Source organism: Thalia democratica, chromosome 4 (assembly GCF_965202585.1).
Source record: "Thalia democratica chromosome 4, ktThaDemo2.hap1.1, whole genome shotgun sequence".
NCBI classification, from domain to species: Eukaryota; Metazoa; Chordata; class Thaliacea; order Salpida; family Salpidae; genus Thalia; species Thalia democratica.
Window position 1 is genome coordinate 81,052,255 of NC_139168.1, and position 23,572 is coordinate 81,075,826.

At 23.3% G+C, this 23,572-nt stretch overlaps 1 protein-coding gene across 4 annotated transcripts in view; it reads right to left on the reverse strand.

Moving 5' to 3' along the window:
- The window catches only part of LOC145833957 (uncharacterized), a 71,613-nt gene that overhangs the window by 19,873 nt on the left and 28,168 nt on the right, over positions 1 to 23,572 (reverse strand). For all 4 annotated transcript variants that reach the window (XM_082941240.1, XM_082941241.1, XM_082941238.1 and 1 more), the window contains exons 6-11: positions 22,819 to 22,936; positions 14,021 to 14,120; positions 11,052 to 11,163; positions 6,975 to 7,281; positions 3,413 to 3,613; positions 2,254 to 2,357 (exon numbers count right to left, since the gene is read on the reverse strand). In XM_082941240.1, coding sequence (XP_082797366.1) covers positions 2,254 to 2,357; positions 3,413 to 3,613; positions 6,975 to 7,281; positions 11,052 to 11,163; positions 14,021 to 14,120; positions 22,819 to 22,936 — 942 coding nt within the window. The remainder of the gene's footprint in view (positions 1 to 2,253; positions 2,358 to 3,412; positions 3,614 to 6,974; positions 7,282 to 11,051; positions 11,164 to 14,020; positions 14,121 to 22,818; positions 22,937 to 23,572) is intronic.

Here is a 23,572-nt window from a genome sequence, read left to right on the forward strand (position 1 = left end):
TCTATTTATATATTTTAATAAGTGCGTCGCTTTGATGATAGATGCCTAAACTATAAAAACTTTTCATCTCTTCACAGTTAATAATAATGAAGGCTCATTAAAACTAAACTATTAAAGTAATTTCATTTTTAAAAAAAATTATGAAAAAAAAAATACAGAAAAATTATGTTTTACAGAATTGTTTTTTTTTTTACTTTTATTTAAATACATTTTATTTCAAATTAAACATGGATTTTGAATGAAATTTCTTTAATTGAAGCTTTAAAAGACTAAGCTACGAGTTTACATGGTTTTAAAATACTTACAAGATATATTTAAAACTTTAACACATATTATTCAAAGTGAGTGTAATTTTCAAACGAAGTTAAATTTTAACTGACACATTTTAAATTATTCATCTTAGTTAACCTTTTTTAGTTATTTATTTTCATGTTTAAATCAAAAGAATAGTGTAACAGTATAAATTAAAAAAAATGAACAACATTTGTACTTATTTTACTAAGCATAGCGTTTGAAAATGATTTTTTTTACAAATAAGTGCTTTTTTAAACTAATTTTATGACCAATTGTTCTTTTTGAGTGACATCAAGCAAACTTTTAATCCTATCTGACCCTTTGTTTTAATCTTACAAGTTCAAAGAAGTTTGTTTTTGTGCTTGTAAGTAAGTAGGATTACAAACAATAGAACTTACAGGCTTTTAATTGACATGGATATATGTTCTTTTGAAAATAATTGGTAGAAAACAAAAATTATCTTATTTTCACAAAATAAGGTATAAAACAAAATGTGTTTAATTTTGATTAAACTTATTTTATTTATTTAATTTGTTATTTTGTAGGTACTACTTTTTAATTTGATATTTTGTTACCTTATTGAAAATTTATTTATAATCTTAAGTTTCATAAGTTTACAAACTACCATAGTAATTTGTATCTAAACTGTATTACCTTTTTTTTTTAAACTTAGCAATTATACGAACTTAAATTTTCACAAAAACATTATGTTTAGCACCTTAAATAATATTATTAAGAAAAAGCTTACCTTACAAATGTTGTAAGTTAAGTTAAAATACAGAAAAACTGTAACTTAATGTGAAAAACCGCATACAGTAAACTTGATATTGATACAACATTATTAAGTTAAAAACTCAAAAAAAAACACAAAACTTTAAGAGGAAGTATAAACACAAAGGCACAATAAAAAAGTTTTAAATAAAGGAAGATGATTTCTGGCCAAAAATAACAAAACAACAAGAAATGATAACAAAAAATTTTGTGTTTGTATAGCTTCTATCAATCAGAACTTTAGCTATGATGATTTTGAATAAGTAGTTGATAAATATACTGTTTGTCAGATTTGATTTTATATTTTAATCAATATTTAGTTGTGATTAAACAGATTTAAATAGCTATACTTGTCTAGTAATTATCAATCAAAAAAAATGTTTATATATCCACTAATTACATATATTGTTTAATTTCAGTCAAGCTATTTCTACTTTATTGCTATCTATAATTCTAAAGTTTTAGCGTGATTTGTTTAAATTTTAAATTAATAAATTTAATCCAGTAAAAAAAACAGACTTAAATTTTGAGTTGGTTACTAAAATGAACTTTTTGAGTTTAAAAAAACACTCATGACAATGCAATACAAATACTTCTGCTTTTTATTATTTTCTTTCACAAACGGTCAAAACTTAATAAAAACAAACTTTTTTTCAAATACAAACACTTTTCACCTATAGTGTGTAATTGACTACAATGAAATATTAATTTTGTTTGACACTTATTACACTACTCATTTTTTTATTATTTTCGTACTTTCCACATGTTTAAATGAATATTTTATATTTTAATGAACTTTTCATGTGTTGTGTGGGAAAGTTTAATTGTGTAATTGAGACATTTGAAATTGAAATTTGATTTTGGTTTGATTTGAAAAGTGAATAAAGACAATTTAATTAAGGTGGTGTTCACACAAAAAAGAGCAAAATTTTATATATGATTTCAGTTTTTATTGTAAAAAACTAAAGCTTAATTATGTTTTAACCTATATACTTTTATAAAAAAATTAGTATATTTTTGAACAAAGTCTTTTTAACTATTACTAAAAGTGTTAATAGTTATGATGAAGTAAATTGAAAAAAAAAAGTTTTTTAAAGATAAACAAACAAGAAATTTCATTAGGGTTTTAATTTTTTTTTTTAATGTAATTATTTAAAGATTTTTTTTATTATAAATTCACAAACAAACTTTTATTTTTCTTGGTAGGTAATGGCGGGGGCTGATCTAAAAATTCAGCGCTTGCAGCCAAACTAGAAGTTGAAGATGGGGTACCATTCAGGTCTCTGCGGAGTCTGTAAAATATATACATATAGGAATAAATAACATGTATTGAGTTTTATTTAATACTAGAAGTAGAAGATGGAATCCCATTCAGGTCTCTACGGAGTCTGTAAAGTATATAAGTAAATAAATGAGTAAATAAATACCGAGTAATCATATTATCCTCATATAATGCTAATAACTTATCAAAATTTAAAATGCTAAAAGTGGTTTTTGTGTTGTTGACAGATTCTTTAATAATTATATAACTAAATCGTTTATTAGTTTGAGTTGAAAAATATTCAAACTATTAAAACGCTCTTAAATCAACTGAAATATCAAACGTCTTTAAAGATTGAGCTATGTTAAAACTCTAATATAAATTATTTAAAATAATCAATTTTTTTATAATGTATAAATCACAAGATTTATGAAGTATTTAAAACTATATTGTACACTTAAGTTTAATTGAAACGTATAAAAATCTTTCAGCGTATACTAATTGATCATAAGATTTAATTTAGAGTAAATTGTTTATTCAAAACTTGATCAAGTGTCAAATATTCCAAGAAATTCTGTTTTATTGTGCCAAAGTTAATTTTTAATGTTACATAAAAACATATTTAATTTCAAATTAATTAATATTCAATCATAAAGCAATTTATAACATCTTTATTAATCATGAGTTTTTTAAATTTGTTTATTCAAAATATAATTAATATTCATGTGGTACCAGTATTTTGTGTGGGTCAAAGATTGTTTTTAAAAGTTACGTAAATAAAACTTTTCAATTTTACAGAACAACTTTACGTTTTTTAAACACAAGATCAAAACTGTTCATAAAAATACTAAGAAGAACCTTGTTAAATGTATTTGTTCAAACTTTCCTTGAAACACATTCTAGTTTTAATAGACCAGTCATCTATTTAATATTTTACTTAAGTTATTTTTAGATTATTAAGTTGAACAGAAAAATAATTAATATTTAAAACAATGTTGTGCTTAAAAACAAAGTTAATATCTATTTTACAACAATAAAAAAATTAATCAAAAACTGTCAAATTAATTAATTATAACATGTTTTTACCTTGTAGTTTTAACAGGCAAGGCAGGCGGGTTTTCATCGGAATAATTCGAATAATTTGACCACACAGCCGAACCCTCGTTGCTATGCAGTAACCTGTCGTTGCTAGACAACAGTCTATCGTTGCTATGCGCTAACATCGAGTCGTTGCTATGCACCAGGTTGCTACCCACCGTGGCCGAGTACCTCTGGTGGTGTGGACTGCTGTTTGGATTGGTGAATTTGTTTTATATTAGGGGATTTTAAAAGTTATTAAAGTGAATTTGTAAACAAAAATAATCAAACTCATGCTTAAGTAATAATTTTTAAAATAATTAGTTGAGTATTTTTTACATTTAGTTTTAAATAGCTAGATACAATAGCGATATAGAAAATAAAGGCGAGTATAATAAATAGTTATTTAAGTAGTGTATAGTTTTTATTTTTTATATTTGTATGCTCTTGATAAATTTTACAACAAAAGTCAATAAAATAGCTTAGAATTAATTTAGAAACAGTTTATCACTAGTGTAGAACAAAATGGTTATAATAAAAGGCTATAATACAAAAATTTATTAAAAAATTGAATTAAAATATGTATTTGAATTACGTGATAAATTGTTTTTAAACTGTTTGGCTTCAAGGACTTGGTTAGTAAACAAATGATTAACACATAATAACCAAAAATTTACTATTATTTTGGTCAAAAAATATTACAAAAATGATTGATTAATGTTTGTAGAAATTGAAATATAGATATTTTCAAACTATCTATGAACAAAAATACTAAAAATAATCAAACTTAATTACTTTTTAATAAAAAAAAATTAAAACATTTTCATAGATATTGCAAACCCATCTAAAACAAATTATCACAGTTTCAAAAACAAACATAAAAATCAAAATATGATTAACTATTTTTCATTAAAAACAGGTTTGGTTTTACAAATTTTGTAGAAGTATAATTTCTGGAAAGATAGCACTTATAAACCAAATTCATGACTAAACGTTGTAACGTACCCGAATATTTAAAATAAATTATCAAGCTTTAAAAGCAAACATTATAACCATAGTATGATTTATTACTTCGGATTAAAAACAGGTTTTGTTTTACAAACTTTGGATAAAATCTCGGCAATATTTGCAGCATTTTAAATTCATGACTTATTTTTGTTGTGTAAATAAACAAAAAGAGTAAAATGATCTGAGATCACGTTTTTTTGATAAACAAACATTTTGGTGAAAGCTAAAATCTTAAAAACAAATTTTAAAATGTTAGTATTCTTTTTTGGTTTAAAATGTCTATGTTTAAAAATGTTTAAGTAAACTAAAATGTTATACATATCAAAACTTACAATTTATCGTATAATATAAGCAAACTAAAAATTATAAAACTAACTCGTTTAAAAACAAAACTGTACTAATAAATTTAAATGTTTAATTAAACAATCTAATTTTTGGAAAACAAGTATTCAACTAAGACAATTTAAAAAAAGAAATTAAGAGAAAAATCGGAGGAGATAAAATAAAATAAAATATATAATACTAATATAAAAGACTAAGAACAATCTGAAAAGTTATTATTCCATTATAATTCTAAGTAACATTTTTTAAAAGTTAAAACAAGAACTAGTTTATCATTCCAAAGAACTAAAATAATTATTAAGAGAAGTCAAAATACATTCAACTAAATCAGTAAAATAATTTTAAGCATTCAATTATTTCATTACCATACTTTTACTTGAATACATTTTAATCATAGAAAAAACTAAATGTATAACTTGAACAAGTTCAAGTCTTTCATTCGCTTTTATATATTTTTTTACCAATCAAAAAGATAAAAAGACATAAAAGAATTCATAGGTTTTTCATTCCATTTAAACTAAAAATTGAATCAGTAAAATTATTCAAATCAATCTACTCATTCATTTTATTTTTATATTTTACCTATCAACAGACAGCGTTGCAAACTGAAAATGTTCCAAACTTTTTCTCCTATTGCAGTACTTCATCGGGTTTGGCACTTTTAATCTAGTTAAATAGTGACGTCACAACGCTATTAATTATGACGTCATAATATAGAGTTGTCGAAAACGTTAGAGAGATTAAGAAATGTTAGTCGGATTTAAAGTGACACGCTTTAGTAGGTAAAGACGTAAGGTGATTTAATTATGTTAATGTTGAAAATTTAACATTATTTAAAAAAATTTAACTTTCTTTTAAATTTGTCACCAAAAAATTATTGTTTTTTTTAAATTATTTTAAATTTTAAATTAAGGCCTAACGGGATTTTTTTATATATGCCTTTATTAAAATGTAAATTTTCTCTTTAATTCTTTTGGTTTAGTTTAGTGATTAAGCATTTTTTGGTGAACAAACTTAATAATGCTGTTTTAAAAATTCAGTTTATTTTATTGAAATAACTAAACAAACAAACCTACTAAATAAACAAAGTGACTGTGTATTAAAAAAACTTGTAATGAAGTCTTTAATAAACTACCAACTCTAATTTTGTCATGAATGTTTTATAAAAATGTAATTTAATAAAAATGTAATTTAATAAAAATGCATATTATGAAATGTTTGTCAACCTAGAACTTTTTTGTATGTTAAGCAAGTTTTTAATTTACGTTTTAATAAAACAGCAGCAATAGTATACTAATATGTAAAATATATAAAAATTAAAAACTCTAACACTATTATAAAAATAGTATATTCAAAAATACCTTTATTAAACATAAAAAGTAAATTAATATTTATTAACCACCAAATTATACCACCCAAGCATATTTGCAAACTTTTATAAAAGTTATTGCTTACTATCAAATTTAAAGGTCTAAGCTAAGCAGAAATTAAAATATATTTCGAAAGTTAAGCAATTTATTAGCCATGATGTATTTTAACTTAACTGATTTAATGTAAACTATTTCCTTTAAGTAAAAAAAACTTTAGCAATAGATAAAAAACAACCATTAAAAACTTATAAAAACTTTAAAGAGTAAATTAACTGTTATTTTGATACAAATTCAAAGTGTACAGTTATTAATTCAACCAACTTACATCCTAGCAAACTGTTTGATTGTAAACAGTTAATTAATAACCAATTAAAGTTTGTTAAGTTGTTTGTTAGATTGGGCCAAGTTATTTAATTGTACACAAGTTTTTAATTACTTTAGCAAATACCAAACTTAATTGCCATATGATAGTGAAGTATTGTAAACAAGTTTTATTACATTAGGCACGAGCTCAATTTAATATTTAACTAGTCAAACCTAACAAAAACAACATAGTAGATGTAAAACAAAAATCAATTATAAGTTTACCAGTATTTAAGCAGATGAATAAATTGTTATTATAATAACTTAGTGGGAAAAAAAGAATAAAATGGTCATATAAGTAGTCAATAAATAAACATTTTTAACTTTAATTAGACTTAGTTAAAAATAAGTTTAATCTTATTAATTTTATGTAAAAACTTTTGAAAGTGGCCCTAAGTTTTTATATCCCTACCTAACGTATACATTAAACGTAAATAATGTTTTTGTAGTAGTTATAATAAGTTGTTTATAAAGATAAATTTTTCAACCTGTGCATCGCGTTATGCATGAGTGAGTTTGTGTCCGGCATCGAAACAGGTCTCCCTGTGATTGGTCCAACTTCCAACACTTGGTGGCGTCTCACCAGGTGAGTGTTGCTTGGCAACCCCGGTCTGTCAATGGACTCTTGTGACGTCATAATGAAGTTTTGCATCTCGTATTGCAGCTGCTGCATGTTGTGGTGTTGAAATTGTTGTATGTTGTTTCTATTATCTTGGAACTGTTGTATGTTGTTTCTACTGAGGATTTGGTGGGCCATTTCAGAGGCTTCGCCGTTGACGAAAAGTTCAGAAGAATCTGAAGTTTAAAAAAAATCACATTTTTTTAAAAAATCTATTTAAGTAGTTTTTAAGCAAGTTGCCACAATGCCCTAAGTGTTAAGCCAAAAAGTACTTGTTATGATTAATTTAATTTAAAATATAAGAAATAAGAACATTTTAAATCTATAAAATATATACTTGAGAGCGTATCATTAAAATATCCAAATAAAGTATAAACAATTTGAGTTCCTTTATCTTTAAACTGTTTTGAACTCAGTGTCAAAACTTCAAAGTAGTATAATAAAATATCACTTCAAACTAGATCTTTATCAGAGCTTAAAAGCGCCGCGATATTCAAACAAATTTGAATTTACACTAGAAAATATAATTGTACAAATTACTGAGTTTTTAACCCTGATAAAATCTATTTTATTTGAAGTTTTCTTAAAAACTAGATAATTTTTTGCTACCTTTTGATACTTCAAAGCTTCAAATTTTAAAAAGTCAATTTTCACTAAGTGCTCATATCAATATTTATTTGTTGTGAACTTTTAACCGGAGAACAAATAATTGATTATTAATAAGACTTGGTTAAATGATTGACATTTATGATAGGAGAATATTAAATCAACAAAACAGATTTGAACAGTTTTATTTAACCAGGTACTGTGTATAATCACGTGCTCTTATCAAAAAGTAAGATCTATCCGTAACTTTTCTTACAACTGATAAATAAAAGTGCGTAGTTTAAATTTAAGGTGACCTTTTAGGATACAAAATACGTAAGTGTACCTTTTACGTAAAGTTAGTTGTCCCTAAAGACATTTAAGCTTCAATTTTAGAAGGCTTTAGAATTATGCAATTTTTGAAGTCTTATAAAAGGTTATGTTATTTTAGATAAATTGTATCATTAGAATATTTAAATAAGAAATAAACTATTGACATAATTGTATAATTAAAAATATTCATGAATATATAAAACATTTTACTATTCCGAAAAATACACTTGTACTATTGATTGGCATCCTTTAAGGAGAAAACTATAATAAACAACTAAATAAATTTGTTTAGGAAATTTTCTTTGTACAAAGTTCTATTTACGCACCTAAATTTATTTCGGTCTTATCGATATCACGATCTAAAATATTTTGTTAAAATTTAAACTAATAAGTAAAAGTGCGTACTTCAGAAATCTAAATGACCTTTTATTTTCAAAACACTTGCGTCAGAAGAACTTTAAATTTATAAAATTTATCCCTAAAGATTATACTTTGTTAAAAAATTACTTCACTTAACAATATCTAAATTGCTAACGCTTTTGTAACATTTTAAAATTAGTAAAAGTGCGTATCTATAAAATTAAAATGACCTTTTATTTTCGAAAACTTGCGTCAAATAAGCTTTTAACTAATACAAGTTATCCCTAAAGATTAAATTTTGTTGAAACATTGATTTTATTTTAACGCAAAATGCGTAAGTAGTTAAATAAACAACATTTAAAAACTTTTCTTTACATTAAATTAAATAAGTTTTATCTAAGGTTTAAAACAATTTTTCATTAAGTGCTAAAAATTACAGTTTGTAAAGAGTTTAGCAAAGAAGTTTATCTTAGATACAAAGAAAAATTAAAGTCTAGGTAAAAGTTAATTACAAAAGTCATTAAACTCTTCTATAAAAAATTATTTAACAATTTTGTAACATAACGACCTCTGGGACTCAAAATAAGGTAGCTAATTTACTAATATCAAAATTTTCTCATAACATTAGTGAGAAAGTAAATTATATTTTGAAGCAAATTTATTTTTACGTGAAAATTTTAGCACCAAAGTTTAATTTAATTTAGTTTATTGGTGTTTGAATCGATTTAATGATCTCAAATAAAATTTCAGTTTAATTAAAATAGTTTTTTATTTGTAATAAAACCTTTGTAAGTGTGTTATCCTAAATTATTGCAAAAATACTATTAAGCTTTAGGAATTAATTTATAAGTATTTACGCACCTAAATTTATTTTGGTCTTATCAAAATCACGATCTAAACTGCTAACGTTTTCGTAAATATTCTAAATTGATGAGCAAAACTACGTATTTATAAAATTAAAATGACCTTTTTTTTTCAAAATCTTGCGTCAAATAAGCTTTTAACTAATATAAGTTATCCCTAAAGACTAAACTTTGTTGAAAGATTGATTTTATTTTAAACTTAAAAACGTAGATAGTTAGAAAACCAACACTGAAAAGCTTTCCTTTAACTTAAACGAATAAGTTTTATTTTATTGTTTTAAACTACTTACTAATAAAATACTATTAAAAAATGCTATTTAGTACAAAATTACTTAATAATTTTGTAACATAACGACCTCTGGGATTCAAAATAAGGTAGCTAATTTACTAATATCAAAATTTTCTCATAACATTAGTGAGAAAGTAAATTATAATTTGACGCAAATTTATTTTTTCGTGGAAACTTTTAGCGCCAAAAATCAATTTAGTTTTTTTGGCGGTTGAATCGATTTAATTTGATCTAAAATAAAATATTTTTATATCAATTTTATATTTATTTATGAATTTTCTGATAAACATTTTTACAAATATTTTAAGCTTTAATAAAATTTATAAGTGTTGACATCTTATATTTAAATCATAAAATTACATATATTAAGTTAAACTTCATGTATATCGCTTCACACAAAAATATATTTAAATTAAAATTTAAATTTCCTTCAACTAAACCAATTTTCTATACAAAAGAAAAACAAAACTCATAAATCCGGTGCATATTTAAACCAGGATATATTTTTTCCGGGTCAAGAGTTGAAACTTGATGGTAACAAATCCAGAAAGGATAAAATTACTACAAAATATATAGTATTACCAGGAAATTTAATAATTTGTTTCACGGTTATTTTCCTTGTCAATCAAATCTCAACTATAATTATTTCCACAGAGTTCATATGTATAATTTTTACTTAAATATTACCTTTTTTATGGCTTGTCACTCAAAACTTAATTAAAGTTATTACTGAGTCAACTGATATAATTTAAAGGTTTTTTTTTTTTAAATACGAAACTGTTACTACTATAGTTCTTTAATAGTAGTAGTTATTAGAACATATGCTGTTAAAAAGCTTATCTTCTTAATCAATATAATCATATACAAGTAAATTTATTTTAGTCTTTTTAATACCTATCAAACACGGCTTACTAGAATAGTTTGTAAAAATATTCAACTTAATTTAATTTGGCAATAAAAAAGTTTTATTTTTTTTTGTATCTGTTTTTACATGTTTTCGTTATGTAAAACATTTTAGTAAAGTTAGTTTACATTTATTTTCAATTAAATGTGTTTTTTTTTACCTTGTGATTTTTGTTTGTTAAACATTTTACGAGATTTGTCAATAAACACTTCTTTTAGGTGTGTCTTGTTTTAAATGTCAAAAATTTGACATTAAATATTTAATTTTGTGTCTTTGATATTTACGAAACAGATGACATAAAATAATAAATAAAAAGTAGGTCACCAACAAAATATTAAGATATCTAAACTAACTTAAAAGCTTATATACACTAATAAACAAACTAGGAAACCTGGAAAAATGAAAATAAAAGTAAATTTTTAAAGGTTGAAATATAAATAAAACAAATTATGATTGTTAAATAATGCTAAGAAAATAAACTATTTAGGAAGATTAGTATTAAAAATACAATTTAAATTCAAATAATTCAAGCTGTCAGTATAATTAAGTTGTAAAAATAATTAGTGTAATTACGAAGACACTATTCAAACTAATTATGACGTCATAACTCACCGGAAGTCCCGTTGCTAATGGAGCTGAACCCGTCTGAGGCCCTGTGGTCGCGCTTGAACGAGTTTTGGTTGCTTGGCAACGAGTCTTCGTGGCCACCGATGCGGAAATCCACCTGTTGTTATGACAACAGTTAACTTAACTGATGACAACATAAAGTTGTTAATGAAGGGGTTTAATTATCAGTGTTGAGATAGTAAATATTTTTTATGTCTTTTTAACTAAAATATCTTAGTTTTCTATTTATATGTAAACAATTTATTTCTAATTATACTGTTTGTCTAAGCTATCAGCTAAACAAGTTAAAGCTTTTATTAGTACTGGTCAGCTGAGTTCTTAATTTTAATAAAAACGGGGGTTTATTTGTGATTTTTGTAAGTACTATAAAAAAGTGACTTTAATTTATTATGAGGTATAAATGATTATAAGGACATTTAAAATAAGCACTAGTAAATACAACTTTTCCAATGTACAAAAAATAAACAAATTATTATGTTTTTGTTTTTGTATAAGAAGTGAGGTACTTAAAGTATGTTAGTTTTGTTTTGTTTAATTTTAGTTTCGCATTCAGATATATATATTTTTTTTAAGATTTCTTGGCCATCTGATGTTTGACACTTAAATTATTTGGTTGTCAGTTGCAATTAAAAAGAGGTTACCATACTACAAAGTTTTCTATTAAAAACTATTATTATACATAAATTACTGCATGCCTAAAATACCATTTAAGACTACTATATATGTAAATAACAGTTAAAATGCATCGGTGTATTATAATAACACAATATTAAATATTTTTGCATGTAACACATTTTAACAAATCACGTCTTAATCTAAATATAACTATTACATGACACTAAGTTGATGAAAATTCCAGGAACTGAATTAAAATAAACGTGAAAATAATTTTAACACAATGGTACCATTATAATGACATTACACGATTGTAAGTACGCATTTAACTAAAATATTTGTATTAAAGTTTAATAAAAAATGTTTAAACACATAATGGTTTTACAACTACATTTTTTGACAAGTCTTGAAGTCTCCTGATGTATATTAAGATATAAAAATACTATTTAAATTGTTTTTTTTTTTTGAAAAAGTTTCCACTAACAATTTTTGAAAAGTTTGGAAGTCTCGTAATTTATATTTGAAGAAAAAAATGAATAAATTGTTGTTTTTCTCAATTAAACATTGTTGAATTCAAAACTGAAGTACTTTCATTGATTCAAAGTAAGCAATTTAAAATTTATCAAGTTTAAAATTACAAAAAGACCACCCAAAACTTAAACAAAGTCATTACAAATTCAATAAAAAACATTAAACGTGTTTATTGTAACATAAACTACCATAATGTATGTATTGTCCGAAAATTTCACATTATACTAAATTTATTGTCCGAAAATTATTACAGTATTTGAGTACACTGTCTAAATGAAATTTTGTAACACTGTATACACTGTCAAAATGAATACTTTTGTCAGACTGTTTAGATTTTATCACAATATTGAATGTGAATTACTTGCTAAATTAAGTAGAATACATTGTGTAAAACTAAGCCTATTGTCCAAAAAATTCTCCAATATTTTTTCAGTATGGTTACTTTAGCCAGAATACATTTTAGTAGAAACTTTATACTAAATCCATTGTGATTTATATATGATTGTATCTTTTTGGGTTTGAATGCTTTATGTATTAAGAAGAAAACCGTTGTACATTAAAACCATGTAAAGTTTATAAAGTATTGTGTCGAAATTTATATGTGTAAAGGACTTAAGTACATGATAACATCTTTAAAATGCTGCAATAACGAATTTTAAGTTGCAAAAATATATAATAATGAAGATTTAAATTTGAACAATGAAATTTATTGTATGTTTAAATGGAAATGTATTAAAATTGTTTTAAAAACAGCCTTGTCATTTTTGTACTTGGTTTAACTTATCACAAATGACAGTTTGATAATCTTGATCAATAGAAAAGTTATTTTAGTGTCTTTTTTAAATAAAGTACACCTTTTTTTTCTTTTCTGTACAACTTTGTAATAACGACTACAGAATGTTTAAAGTTTGAAAAATTTAAAGATTAAGTTTCAAAAACTTAATATTTGTTTGATAATGTAAATTAAATTCAATACTTATAACCATTACATTTTTTAATAACGCAATATAGTTTATTTTTAAACTTTTTAATGGAGAACTAAATATTAAACTTAAAATGATAATAGATTTTTTTTGCTCAGTTTTTCAACTAGTAACTTTAGAATAAGGTAAACTTAAATATCCCTTAAAGTGAATTGTTCCCAACTAAGACTATTTAATCTTTTTATCTAATCCTGAACATTTGTTGTTATTTTTTCAAATTATTTTTTTTTCCAATTCTCCTTAAACTGTGCTAAGTTTTTATTTAATCTAACTTTGTCCAATCAAAAGAAAAAAAACTGAAAAATAATGAAATATTTGTAAAAACAGTATTTAACAAGTCCATTAATTTCGAATTGAATAAGACAATATTGTTTTTATAAGACCAATTTAAATACGTCACAAAGTTATGAACTTGTTTGATTTATTTTAATTTAATGAATTAATTTGAATAAACGTTATTCCAAATGATTAATGTAATGATATAGTTTGAATAAATGTTGTTTTTTACATTTCTTACTTTGTTTAAGGAGTATTAAGTATTTATGAAAGAAAATAAAACAACATGATTAAAACAAGTTTATTTAGTAATTTTGATAACAATAAATGTTGTTTCATGTTTTTTGTGTTTGTTTGGGGAGTAATTAGTAATCATTTATACAAAAAAATTGTTTGATTTTATGTATAGTAGTATTTTTGTGTATTGCAATACTTTTAATATATTTAAACTTACTTGCGAGTTATAAAGGATCATTATTCCAACAGATTTTATTGAAGAGGTTATAAATAGTAAATAAAATATTACAATTGTTTTAATATACCACTCACTTGAGAATTGTACGGGTTTATTATTCCAACTGGTTTCTGTTTAGGGGGCAATAATGGGGGTTGCTGATAAATTGCTGCGTTTTCTTCATGAACTCTTGTCCTGCATAAATATTTTAAATACTAAAAAAATTCAAACGTTTTTTTATTTCACTATTCAAAAATATGCAATATTTTTTACTTATTTGCACTAATATTGCTTGTGTAGCTTTAAGCTAATATACCAAATGTTTATTTTGCTTTGTACTCTATTTAGTTTCCTATAGAATGTAAGAAGTTTCGTTTAAACAGTTTTATTACAAAATGTTGACCCAAAAAAAGTTATATAACTTTTGGAGAAAATTTTTAAACTTCTTTTAATTTTATTTAAGGATAAATAAGTAGTTTTGTTTAAACAGTTTTGTTACAAAATGTTAACCAAGAAACTGTTATATAACTTTTGGAGAAAAGTTTTAATATTCTTTTATGTTTGTTTGCTTTGTTGCATTGGAACTGTTATACAACTTTAAGAATTAATTTAAAAAATTTTCTCAAAAAATCTGCTGAGTAATTAAATAAAAGTAAATAAACTTTTCAATTGATTTACTACAATTCATATACCCAAAAAAACCACAATAATTATAAAATTACATTACGTTAAAATTTATAACAAAAAGCTACTAACTAAAAAGTGTATCAATTTACTTTACAGTTTGCAAGAAAACAAAAGTTCAAATTTATTCAAAAAGTGCAGCGATTGAAACATGACTGAAGAAACAGTTTGAAAACTTGAATATTGCGGAAATTTTAGTGGCTAACCTTTTTTTGCGGTAAATACTTTCAGCATAAAGATTTAAAAGATGCTGCGTTTAAAAAGAAAACAAGGCTGAAGTGTATTTGTTTTAAGAAAATTCACATGCAGATAAAATGCAACTTTAATATATATACTTATTTTAAATGTAGACAAAACTTGGAGGTCTAACCTTTGGTGAGACTAAAGTCAACAAAATAAACTTTAATGCAAACTTTTAAAAAAATCAATTTTAATTCAAAATGTACAGACATTTAAAACGTTTCAAGTTAAAATTTAAACCTTAAGAAAATTTTAGTGATCAACTTTTTTTGCGGGAAAAACAACTTTAAATAGCTGCATTTTAAATAAGACATACACTGAAGTTTATTTGTTTTAAGAAAGGTCACAACTATGTATATAAAATGCAACACTTTATTTAAAATTCAGACAAAACTTAGATATCTAACCTTTGGTAAGAGTAAAAAATAAAAAAGTGAATTTAAATATAAGTTTTATTTTAAAAAGTTTCGTTATAAAACAAAGCTTGCGCACAGACTTTGTGTGTCAACATTTTTAAAGGTTAAGTTGCATCAAAGTGAAAGATTTTGAAATCCTAAAGTTCAAGCTTAAAAGATTAAAATGTTATCTTTTTAACATGATTTTTATTTATATTTTAAGTAACTTTGACCTGGTAAATGTTTATTTATACTTGTATATTTATCTTAGCTTAAAGTTTAATGTTCACTGTATATTTAGTTTGCTGAAGTTATTATAAAATTTGATCAAAATTGTTTGCTGATAAATATTAAGTTAAATTTTGAATTGAGCCAGCACATAAAATTATTTTTGAAAGTGTTAAAACAGTATTTAATATTAGTAAAACTTAAGATAAAACTTGAATATTATAATATTACTACTATAAAAACAGAAAGTTCTGCAGACAGGATAATAATTTTTTATAAGTTTTACAGATAACCTTAAACATTAAATAAAAACAAGAAAACAGTTTTCTAAAAATTTCTTTAGATATTTTATGCATTATGGTGAAAAACAAGAAAACAAATTTCAAACAATTTATAAATGACCTAAGCACTAAAACAAAACAAGAAAATAAATTTCAAAGTAAATTATAGATAACCCATGCATTATAATGAAAAACAAGAAAACAAATTTCAATAAAGATATAAAAGACCTAAGCACTAAAATAAAACAAGAAAATAAACTTCAAGAGATTTAATAGATAATTTATGCGTTATGGTAACACTTGAAACTTCAAAAGCGATTCACACTTAATAATCTCTTAGTCACTTCAAAGAGCTTTAGTATTTATTTTTATCACAAAAAAAACCCTTGAAAAATAATCCCACTTGAGTAAAGTTATCAGTAAGTATTCTAACTAATACTGGGCTTAAAAGTGGACACTTAAATTCAAGTTAAAAACTTTGAAGAATTAGCTTTTTTTTTTAATTTTTAGTAAGGGGCGAATAAAGGTGACTAAAGTGCTGACTAATAAAACTTTTTTTTTTAATATTTATGTATAACCGGGGTATTACTGGTATTAGTATGAATGATATAGGCACTTGAAAATTTTGTTCCCACATGAATTCAACGTAAATATATTAAAAAAAAGTTATCGGTTTAAAGAGATAGTACAGATTGTTTTAAAATAATACGAAACATAATTTTAGTTGAAGTTTTTTTGTAAAATAGTCTGTAAAATATATTTTAAGTTGTAAAGGGGTTTATAGCTTGAAATGATAACCTAAAAATACCAAACAAAAGCATTAGTCTTAAACAAATTATTGAGGAATAATCACGAATGATTTTATCACTATAAATATCGCATTGGTATTACAGGATAGATTTGAGTTATGAAATAACACCACTTGAAGTTATCGCCTCAAATAAATAATAAAGGTATTACTAGCTCATTATTAGAGACAAAAGCCCCTTTTACAGGATATATTTAAGTGCTAAAAACTCTTTTTAAATAAAAGTTGAGATAATAACCCCAAAAATACCAACAAAAAGTATTACCAGCTCATTATCAGAGACAAAACCCCTATTTTACGACAAAAGCACTCTAAAATACGACAAAAGTATTAAAAAGATTATTGAGAGTGACAAAAACTAAACACCGCTGTTTAAACTACTTGTGTATGATAATACGGCGACACATAATATTTATTAAACACGAAACGGCCAATTAAACTGGCCGTAATGCAGTAATTGGTACTTTTGTAAATCCACTGTGACAATTTTTTGTGTGAGAACTCAAAGTTTGACGGTGAATTTAGAGCTTAGCGTTGTTCGGTTTAATATTTCGAAATGGGTGAGTTTCTACCATGAGAATATTTTGTAGCTGATTTTTGTTTGGGAATTATTTACAATGGATGGATAAACTTATCTTTTGTGTATATTTTTAACTAGCAGTTAATATGGACTTGTGTAAACTTCTATATTCTGCATGGTTAAACAGAACTTATAAAAACTATATTTATATTTAAGTTTTTTGAGAAAACCAATCTAGTTTTTGTTAAACTTTTTTTTCAATCAAAGTTTTAACAAAATACAAGTGAACTCTAAATCTATCACAAATTTTTTTAAAATAATTTAAATTCAACACTTAAAACTTATCACTATAACCATATGATAGCACATCATAATTATAATCTATACCTCAATTACATCTTATTAATTTAATAAAGTCTGCTAAATTGTCGTAACGTGCGAACGTACGTGAAACAATAGGAGAAATTATGACAAACAAGATTATGACGTAATAATTGATAAGTGTTGCTAATTTGCTAACAAACTTGATATTTACATGTGTACAATGAAAATGTCACTAGATATAATACAAAAGGTCAATTGTGTAAAATTTTAAGTACTTTCTTATTATATTTTTTGTACTAATTACAAATGTAAAACATTCTTCGAAAAAGACAAAACATTCACAAATAAGCATGAATATTTTTCATCATTTAAAAATATTTGTATATACTATATATTGTTTACTTTGCTAGAATTATTTTTTAAGGAAACTGCGAATTATCTAACTAAAATGTTTAGAGTAAATAAGAAACTTTTTTTAACACTTCAAAATTAGCATTTTTAATTATTTTTATACCGAATAAAACTGTAATCTAACATAGTAGAAATTTTACTATATAATAAAAATTAAACACAATTTAATTCTACAACTGTTAAATGCAGTATTGTATGTTATATTTATCAAGGGCACAACACTTTAAAATTCAATATTTACATACAATTACTCTTTCTATTTACTTTTATCAAGTTTTGAATAAATTTGAAGGTTATTGTAGAATAAAAGTTCTTATTTGTCAATGGATATACATAAACTTGTTTTTTATCAATATATTTTCTGTTCAACAAATATAACTTTTCAAACAGATTAATTTTGTCAATTTCAGATAAGATTAAACAAATACAAAGTTTTTGTTGAAAAAATTTAATATTTACTTTACCACCAATGACAAGGTTGAATGCTTTCAAAATTATTTGTATTGTAAATAGTTAGAGCTATTTTTAATATTTAATTAAACAAAAGAGCTGATAACAGCTGTTAAAATTAGATAAGACAATTAAATTAACAAAAGTATCTTTTTTACAAATAAAATTTTATCTGGAACTTAATAATTTTATTGTAAATACAGGTTAATCACCCAAACAAATATAAACATTGCAAAACTTATGAATTGTCTAATTGATAAAACAAAGTATTTTAATGCTTTATTTTTTATTTTGTTAATAAATTTACATTTAGCTTTTAAAATTAATTGAATTATTACAAACATTTTAGGATACAACTTAACATTAAATATTAGACCAAATACTAACCAATAAAATTAATAACTTAATTTTTCAAAAAAGTTTTATTTTTTAAATACATATATATTTTTATTCTTAAACAGATTATTGTTTTTGCAATTAAATTTAACTGAACGAAATCACAGCATTTAAATATTTCTGAACAAAAAAATAGGCAATCAAGCATAAATAGACTGCCCAGTGAAACTATTCAAATTCAAAAGTTATGAATATAAAAAGAAAAATTTTTGAATGGCTTGAAGTATTTTCAACTTAATCTGACGTTTTTTGAGAGAGCATTTAAAATTTGTTAAATATTTTACTTGGTAAAGTAATAGTAATTTTAAGAGTTTAAAACTAAAATTTAATACAACTTTAAATGTATTTAGTAAAAATTTTAAGAATTTTATTACTTACTAAAAAGCTAAAAGTAAAACTTAAATAAGGTCAAGAACTTATATTTCAATTTAACTTGAGATTTTTGAGAGCTATAAAATTTGTTGAATATTTTACTTGGTAATTTAATAGTAATTTTAGGAGTTTACAATAAAAATTTAATACAACTTTACATGTATTTAGTACAAACTTTAAGATTTTTCTAGCTAACAATTTTTACATAAAAACTTAAAAACGAAACTTAAATATTTAAAGTACTTGTATTAACTTGAAATTTTTTGAGGCCATTAAAAAGTTGTTGAATATTTACCTGGTAAGTAAATGGTAATAAGTAATAGATAAAACAATTTTATTGGGTAATTTACAAAGATATCTCAACTTAATCTCACTTTTCAAACAGCTTAGTTGAAGATTTTTTGATAAAATTTAGCTTGACATTTATAGTCATACTAATAGTTTACTTAGTATAAAATTGTAAATTTAAAGATGGTAATAACTACATATTAAAATAACTTTAGATATTTAGTTGATATCTTGATTTAATCTTGACTATTTATTCGACAATCTGAACTTTTACTAGTTTATAACATTTGTATGCTATAAATAAATTTTTGACTTGACCGCATTAGACATAACCAGGATAAGTTGACGGATAGGAAACAGTTTAAAACTTTCGTTTAAACAACTAGAAATAGCTAAATTTTTCTAGCGGGTTTGTGTTTTATTTGGTTAAAATTTGGTATTGTACTACAAATAATTTTTTGTTTGACAAAAAAAATTATTTTAAATAAAAAAGTTTGTTTGACAGTTTTAAACCATTTTAGGATTATCTAACCGTTGAATTGTTTTATGTGTTGTGATATTGGTTGAACAAATGATTTTATTTGAAATTTTATTTGGTATATTTCTGAGGATTAATTGACCATTTAAGCGTTTTATATGTCTACCAAAGCAGTTTCTAAAAATTTAAAAAGCAAATTTAAACGTGAAATTAATTGAATTTGAACGTAAATTTTCAAAAGATTATTCGGCCATCTAAGCGTTTTAAATGTCAGATTAAAACTAAAAGTAAATTAGAAATCAAACTAGATTAAGTTTTTAAAAAACTGTGTCTTAAAAGTTTTTGTAATATACTATAAATAGAAAACTTATTCAATATTTATTGATTTAACTAAATGTCAAAACTCGCTTTTAATCCAAGCTAGCTTTTGATGTTCAAATTACTGAATTTGTCAGATTAAAATTTTATTTCCAATTAAAAATTAAATTAGCTTAAACATTATATGGAATTATACTTTATCATTGATTATCATATGTTTAATTGAGTTATTGATTTTATACTTACTTAGTTATTGATTTATACTAACTGTATGAACTTATTTAGACAGTTTAAAAATTACGTCAATAAAAGTCAGAATGAGTTAATTTATAATACAATCTAACATAAATGTTTACTTTTTTTATTTTATTTATAATTAAACTATGTTATCGTTATTACTTTGAGAGATAAACAATTGTTAAATATATATAAGGTGTACATGTTGTACTGAAGAGTTTTTAAAGTTTAAAAATGTTAATTTAAAACTTATTTTAAAAACCCATTATGAATATTTACATGGTAAAAAACTAATAAATTACCAAAAAAACAACACAATTTTAAACAAAAATGTTAAAATAATAATCTAAAGTTAATATTTAGTTTACAATTTAACACCTGCGAATTTGACTAACCGTGCAATTATTTTAATTCGAAAATGGACAAAAATGTGTAAAAAGTAAACAAAAACATTGTTTGCACAGATAAAAAGTTTTAAAAGTTTAAAGATTTTTTTTTTATATTCATACGTACATGTTTAACCTTTTTATAATTAAAATTAGTTAAGTACACTGAATAATTGTTACAAACAGTTATAAATCTGTGTGCAACAAAACTAAAGTGTTTACATTCAAAAAAAAAAGTTTTAATGTAACTTTTTCGTTTTTTTTAATTAACTAAACTTTAAACCATCAAGTAAACTATTTGATTTTTAAATTTGGGTACAAAATTAAAGACTATTAAGTACTTATATACAAAGTAACCTAGGTAGTAAGAAACAAATTAAAAAAACTCACAAAGATTTCAGCAAAAAAAATTAAAAGGTTTAAAAAATTAAATTTTAATTGTACACGGTTGACCTTTGTAAATGCAAATCGAAAATGCCATTAAAAAGTGAAATAAATTTATAAATTTTAAATAATTCAATAAATTACGTCAAGGTATTAGCAGACAAATTACACGAGTTTCAACTCAAATTATTTGAATTAATTTGTGAGAAATTTTATTTTTATTGTTCAAATTCGGTCAGGCTTTGAAAAGTTTAATTCGTTGAATTTTTATGAATAGTTTCCTTATTTGTTACCGAATTTACATTAAGTAATATTCCTAAATAGTTTAAATGTAGTTGTGTAATTTTTAAATCAACTTTTTGTTGCTTTAAATAAATGTTTAATAGTAACAAAGCTATATTACCTTTTTATAACTATTTTTGTAACTTAACCTTGTGGATTTTTTATTTTTACAGTGTTTACAATTTATTCAAATTATATATATAATTTTTTTCAAGCTAAAAATAATGAGATTATGTAAACTTAAAAGTTATAATTTTTATTTTTGTGAGTTATATATATATATCTATTTCCTTATTTAAAAAACCCATTTTATATATAAATAAAAGTGTTTACGTTTTATAGATTTTTTGTTAAAACAAGGAACTAGTTTAAAATCATTTACAATTTTTTTAAGTTGAAAATAAATTTACTCTTTTTTTAAACCAATATGTTTAAGTTTATTTTGCTAGCTCAATTTGTGACTTGATATGTCTTGCTCTTAAGGAAGTAAGCACTTAAATTTTGTTGAGTGTTATTACTGCTAATAAGCAAAGTTTAACGAAAGTTAACTATAATAATTTATTTTCTTAGTACAAGATAAAAAGTTTAATACGCATTTTAATCGAATATAATTTCCTTTATTTAGTCCGCGTAGAAGTTAAACCTAAAGTAACCCTTATATTTTGGCATTTATGAGCCGTTTGTGCGTACTTAGTTTATAAATAAACTTGTTTTAGTTGGGTTATTTCCATTCCAAATCAAATTTATTTCGAAATCTTAAACTTTGTCCCTAATTAAAATTTAGGCTTAATATCAAAGTAAATTTTAGGTTAGGCTTTTTCCTATAGAAACTAAAGTATGCTTTTAGTGTGGTAATGTCTTTTTTTTACTTAAACTTTAAGACTCAAGTTAATGTTTCAAAAGATAACTAACTTAAAAAGTACTTTAAATATTTTTGTCAACAACATTTTGTTTTTAAGGACTTTAACCAGACATTTTTAAAATAAACACTTTTACTAGACACTTGTTTATTTAAGCAGAGAAAATTTAGTAGCTTGTACTTTAAAAAAATAAAATATTTCATACACTATTAATAATGGCTGTAAACTAGACAGTAGATATACTAAAACTATTTCTTAAATATACAGCACTTGTTGAAATGTTGTTAAAAGTCATATCTACAATTGAAACTCTAAACGATTTGTAAATATAATTATATAATTCCTATTTTTTGTAGAAAGTAGTTGGTAAATTAGACCCTAACATATATTTGAAACGTAAATTAAAAAAAAATTAAAGTTTTATATTCACAAAATTAAAGATAAAAATAATTGTGAATATACAATTTCTTTGAAATTTTTCATTTTAGAAAGTAGTTTGTAAAATACAGTCTAATGTTTAATATTGTAAATTAACAAAAATAATAACTAACGGTTCAATATCTTCATTGTTAGGAGGTTGATTTTCAATTAAAAGTTTATTCTGTTCTTCATACTCTATTCTTTTTATTGAAAGGTTTATTAATTCTGTCAGGCCACTGTTAACTGTATCTGTGAAAATAATTAACAAATAAAAATTAAATTTAAAATAAATTGTTTTAATTTATTGTTAAAACTTTTTTTGTACAGTTTAAAGCATAAATATTATTTTTTGGATTTGTATTAATTATATAAAAACAGCTAAAAGTTAAAAGATAGAAAACTTAAACGTACTAATAAAATACATTTAGAATACTAACATTTAAAAAATCAACTTTTTTTCATAACTATTAACACTAAATATTTACAATAAATATTTACATTTTACTGATTTTTACATAATTAAACAGTAAACTGATTATAAAAAAATTACAATTAAACAGGAAATATTAATAACTTAACCATCTATTTTGTACACAATTTTGCTGTTTTTTATACAAGTAAACAACGTATTTATCAAACAACAATTAAATCAGGAAACTCAAACGCAAAACCAATTTAAAGGCGTTTTAAATCCTTCTCAAAATTATCAACGCCTGTTTTAAACAACCACATCAAAAATATTTCAATTATTCTCAACTGAAGGCTTAATTGACCTTGAATTTCAGTAATCTAATTAAAATGTTTCAGTGAAGTCTTTTTTCAGAGAATGCCCAAAGTATTAACAAAAAAATAATTAAAGGAGTAAACTGTTATTAATTGAAAGCT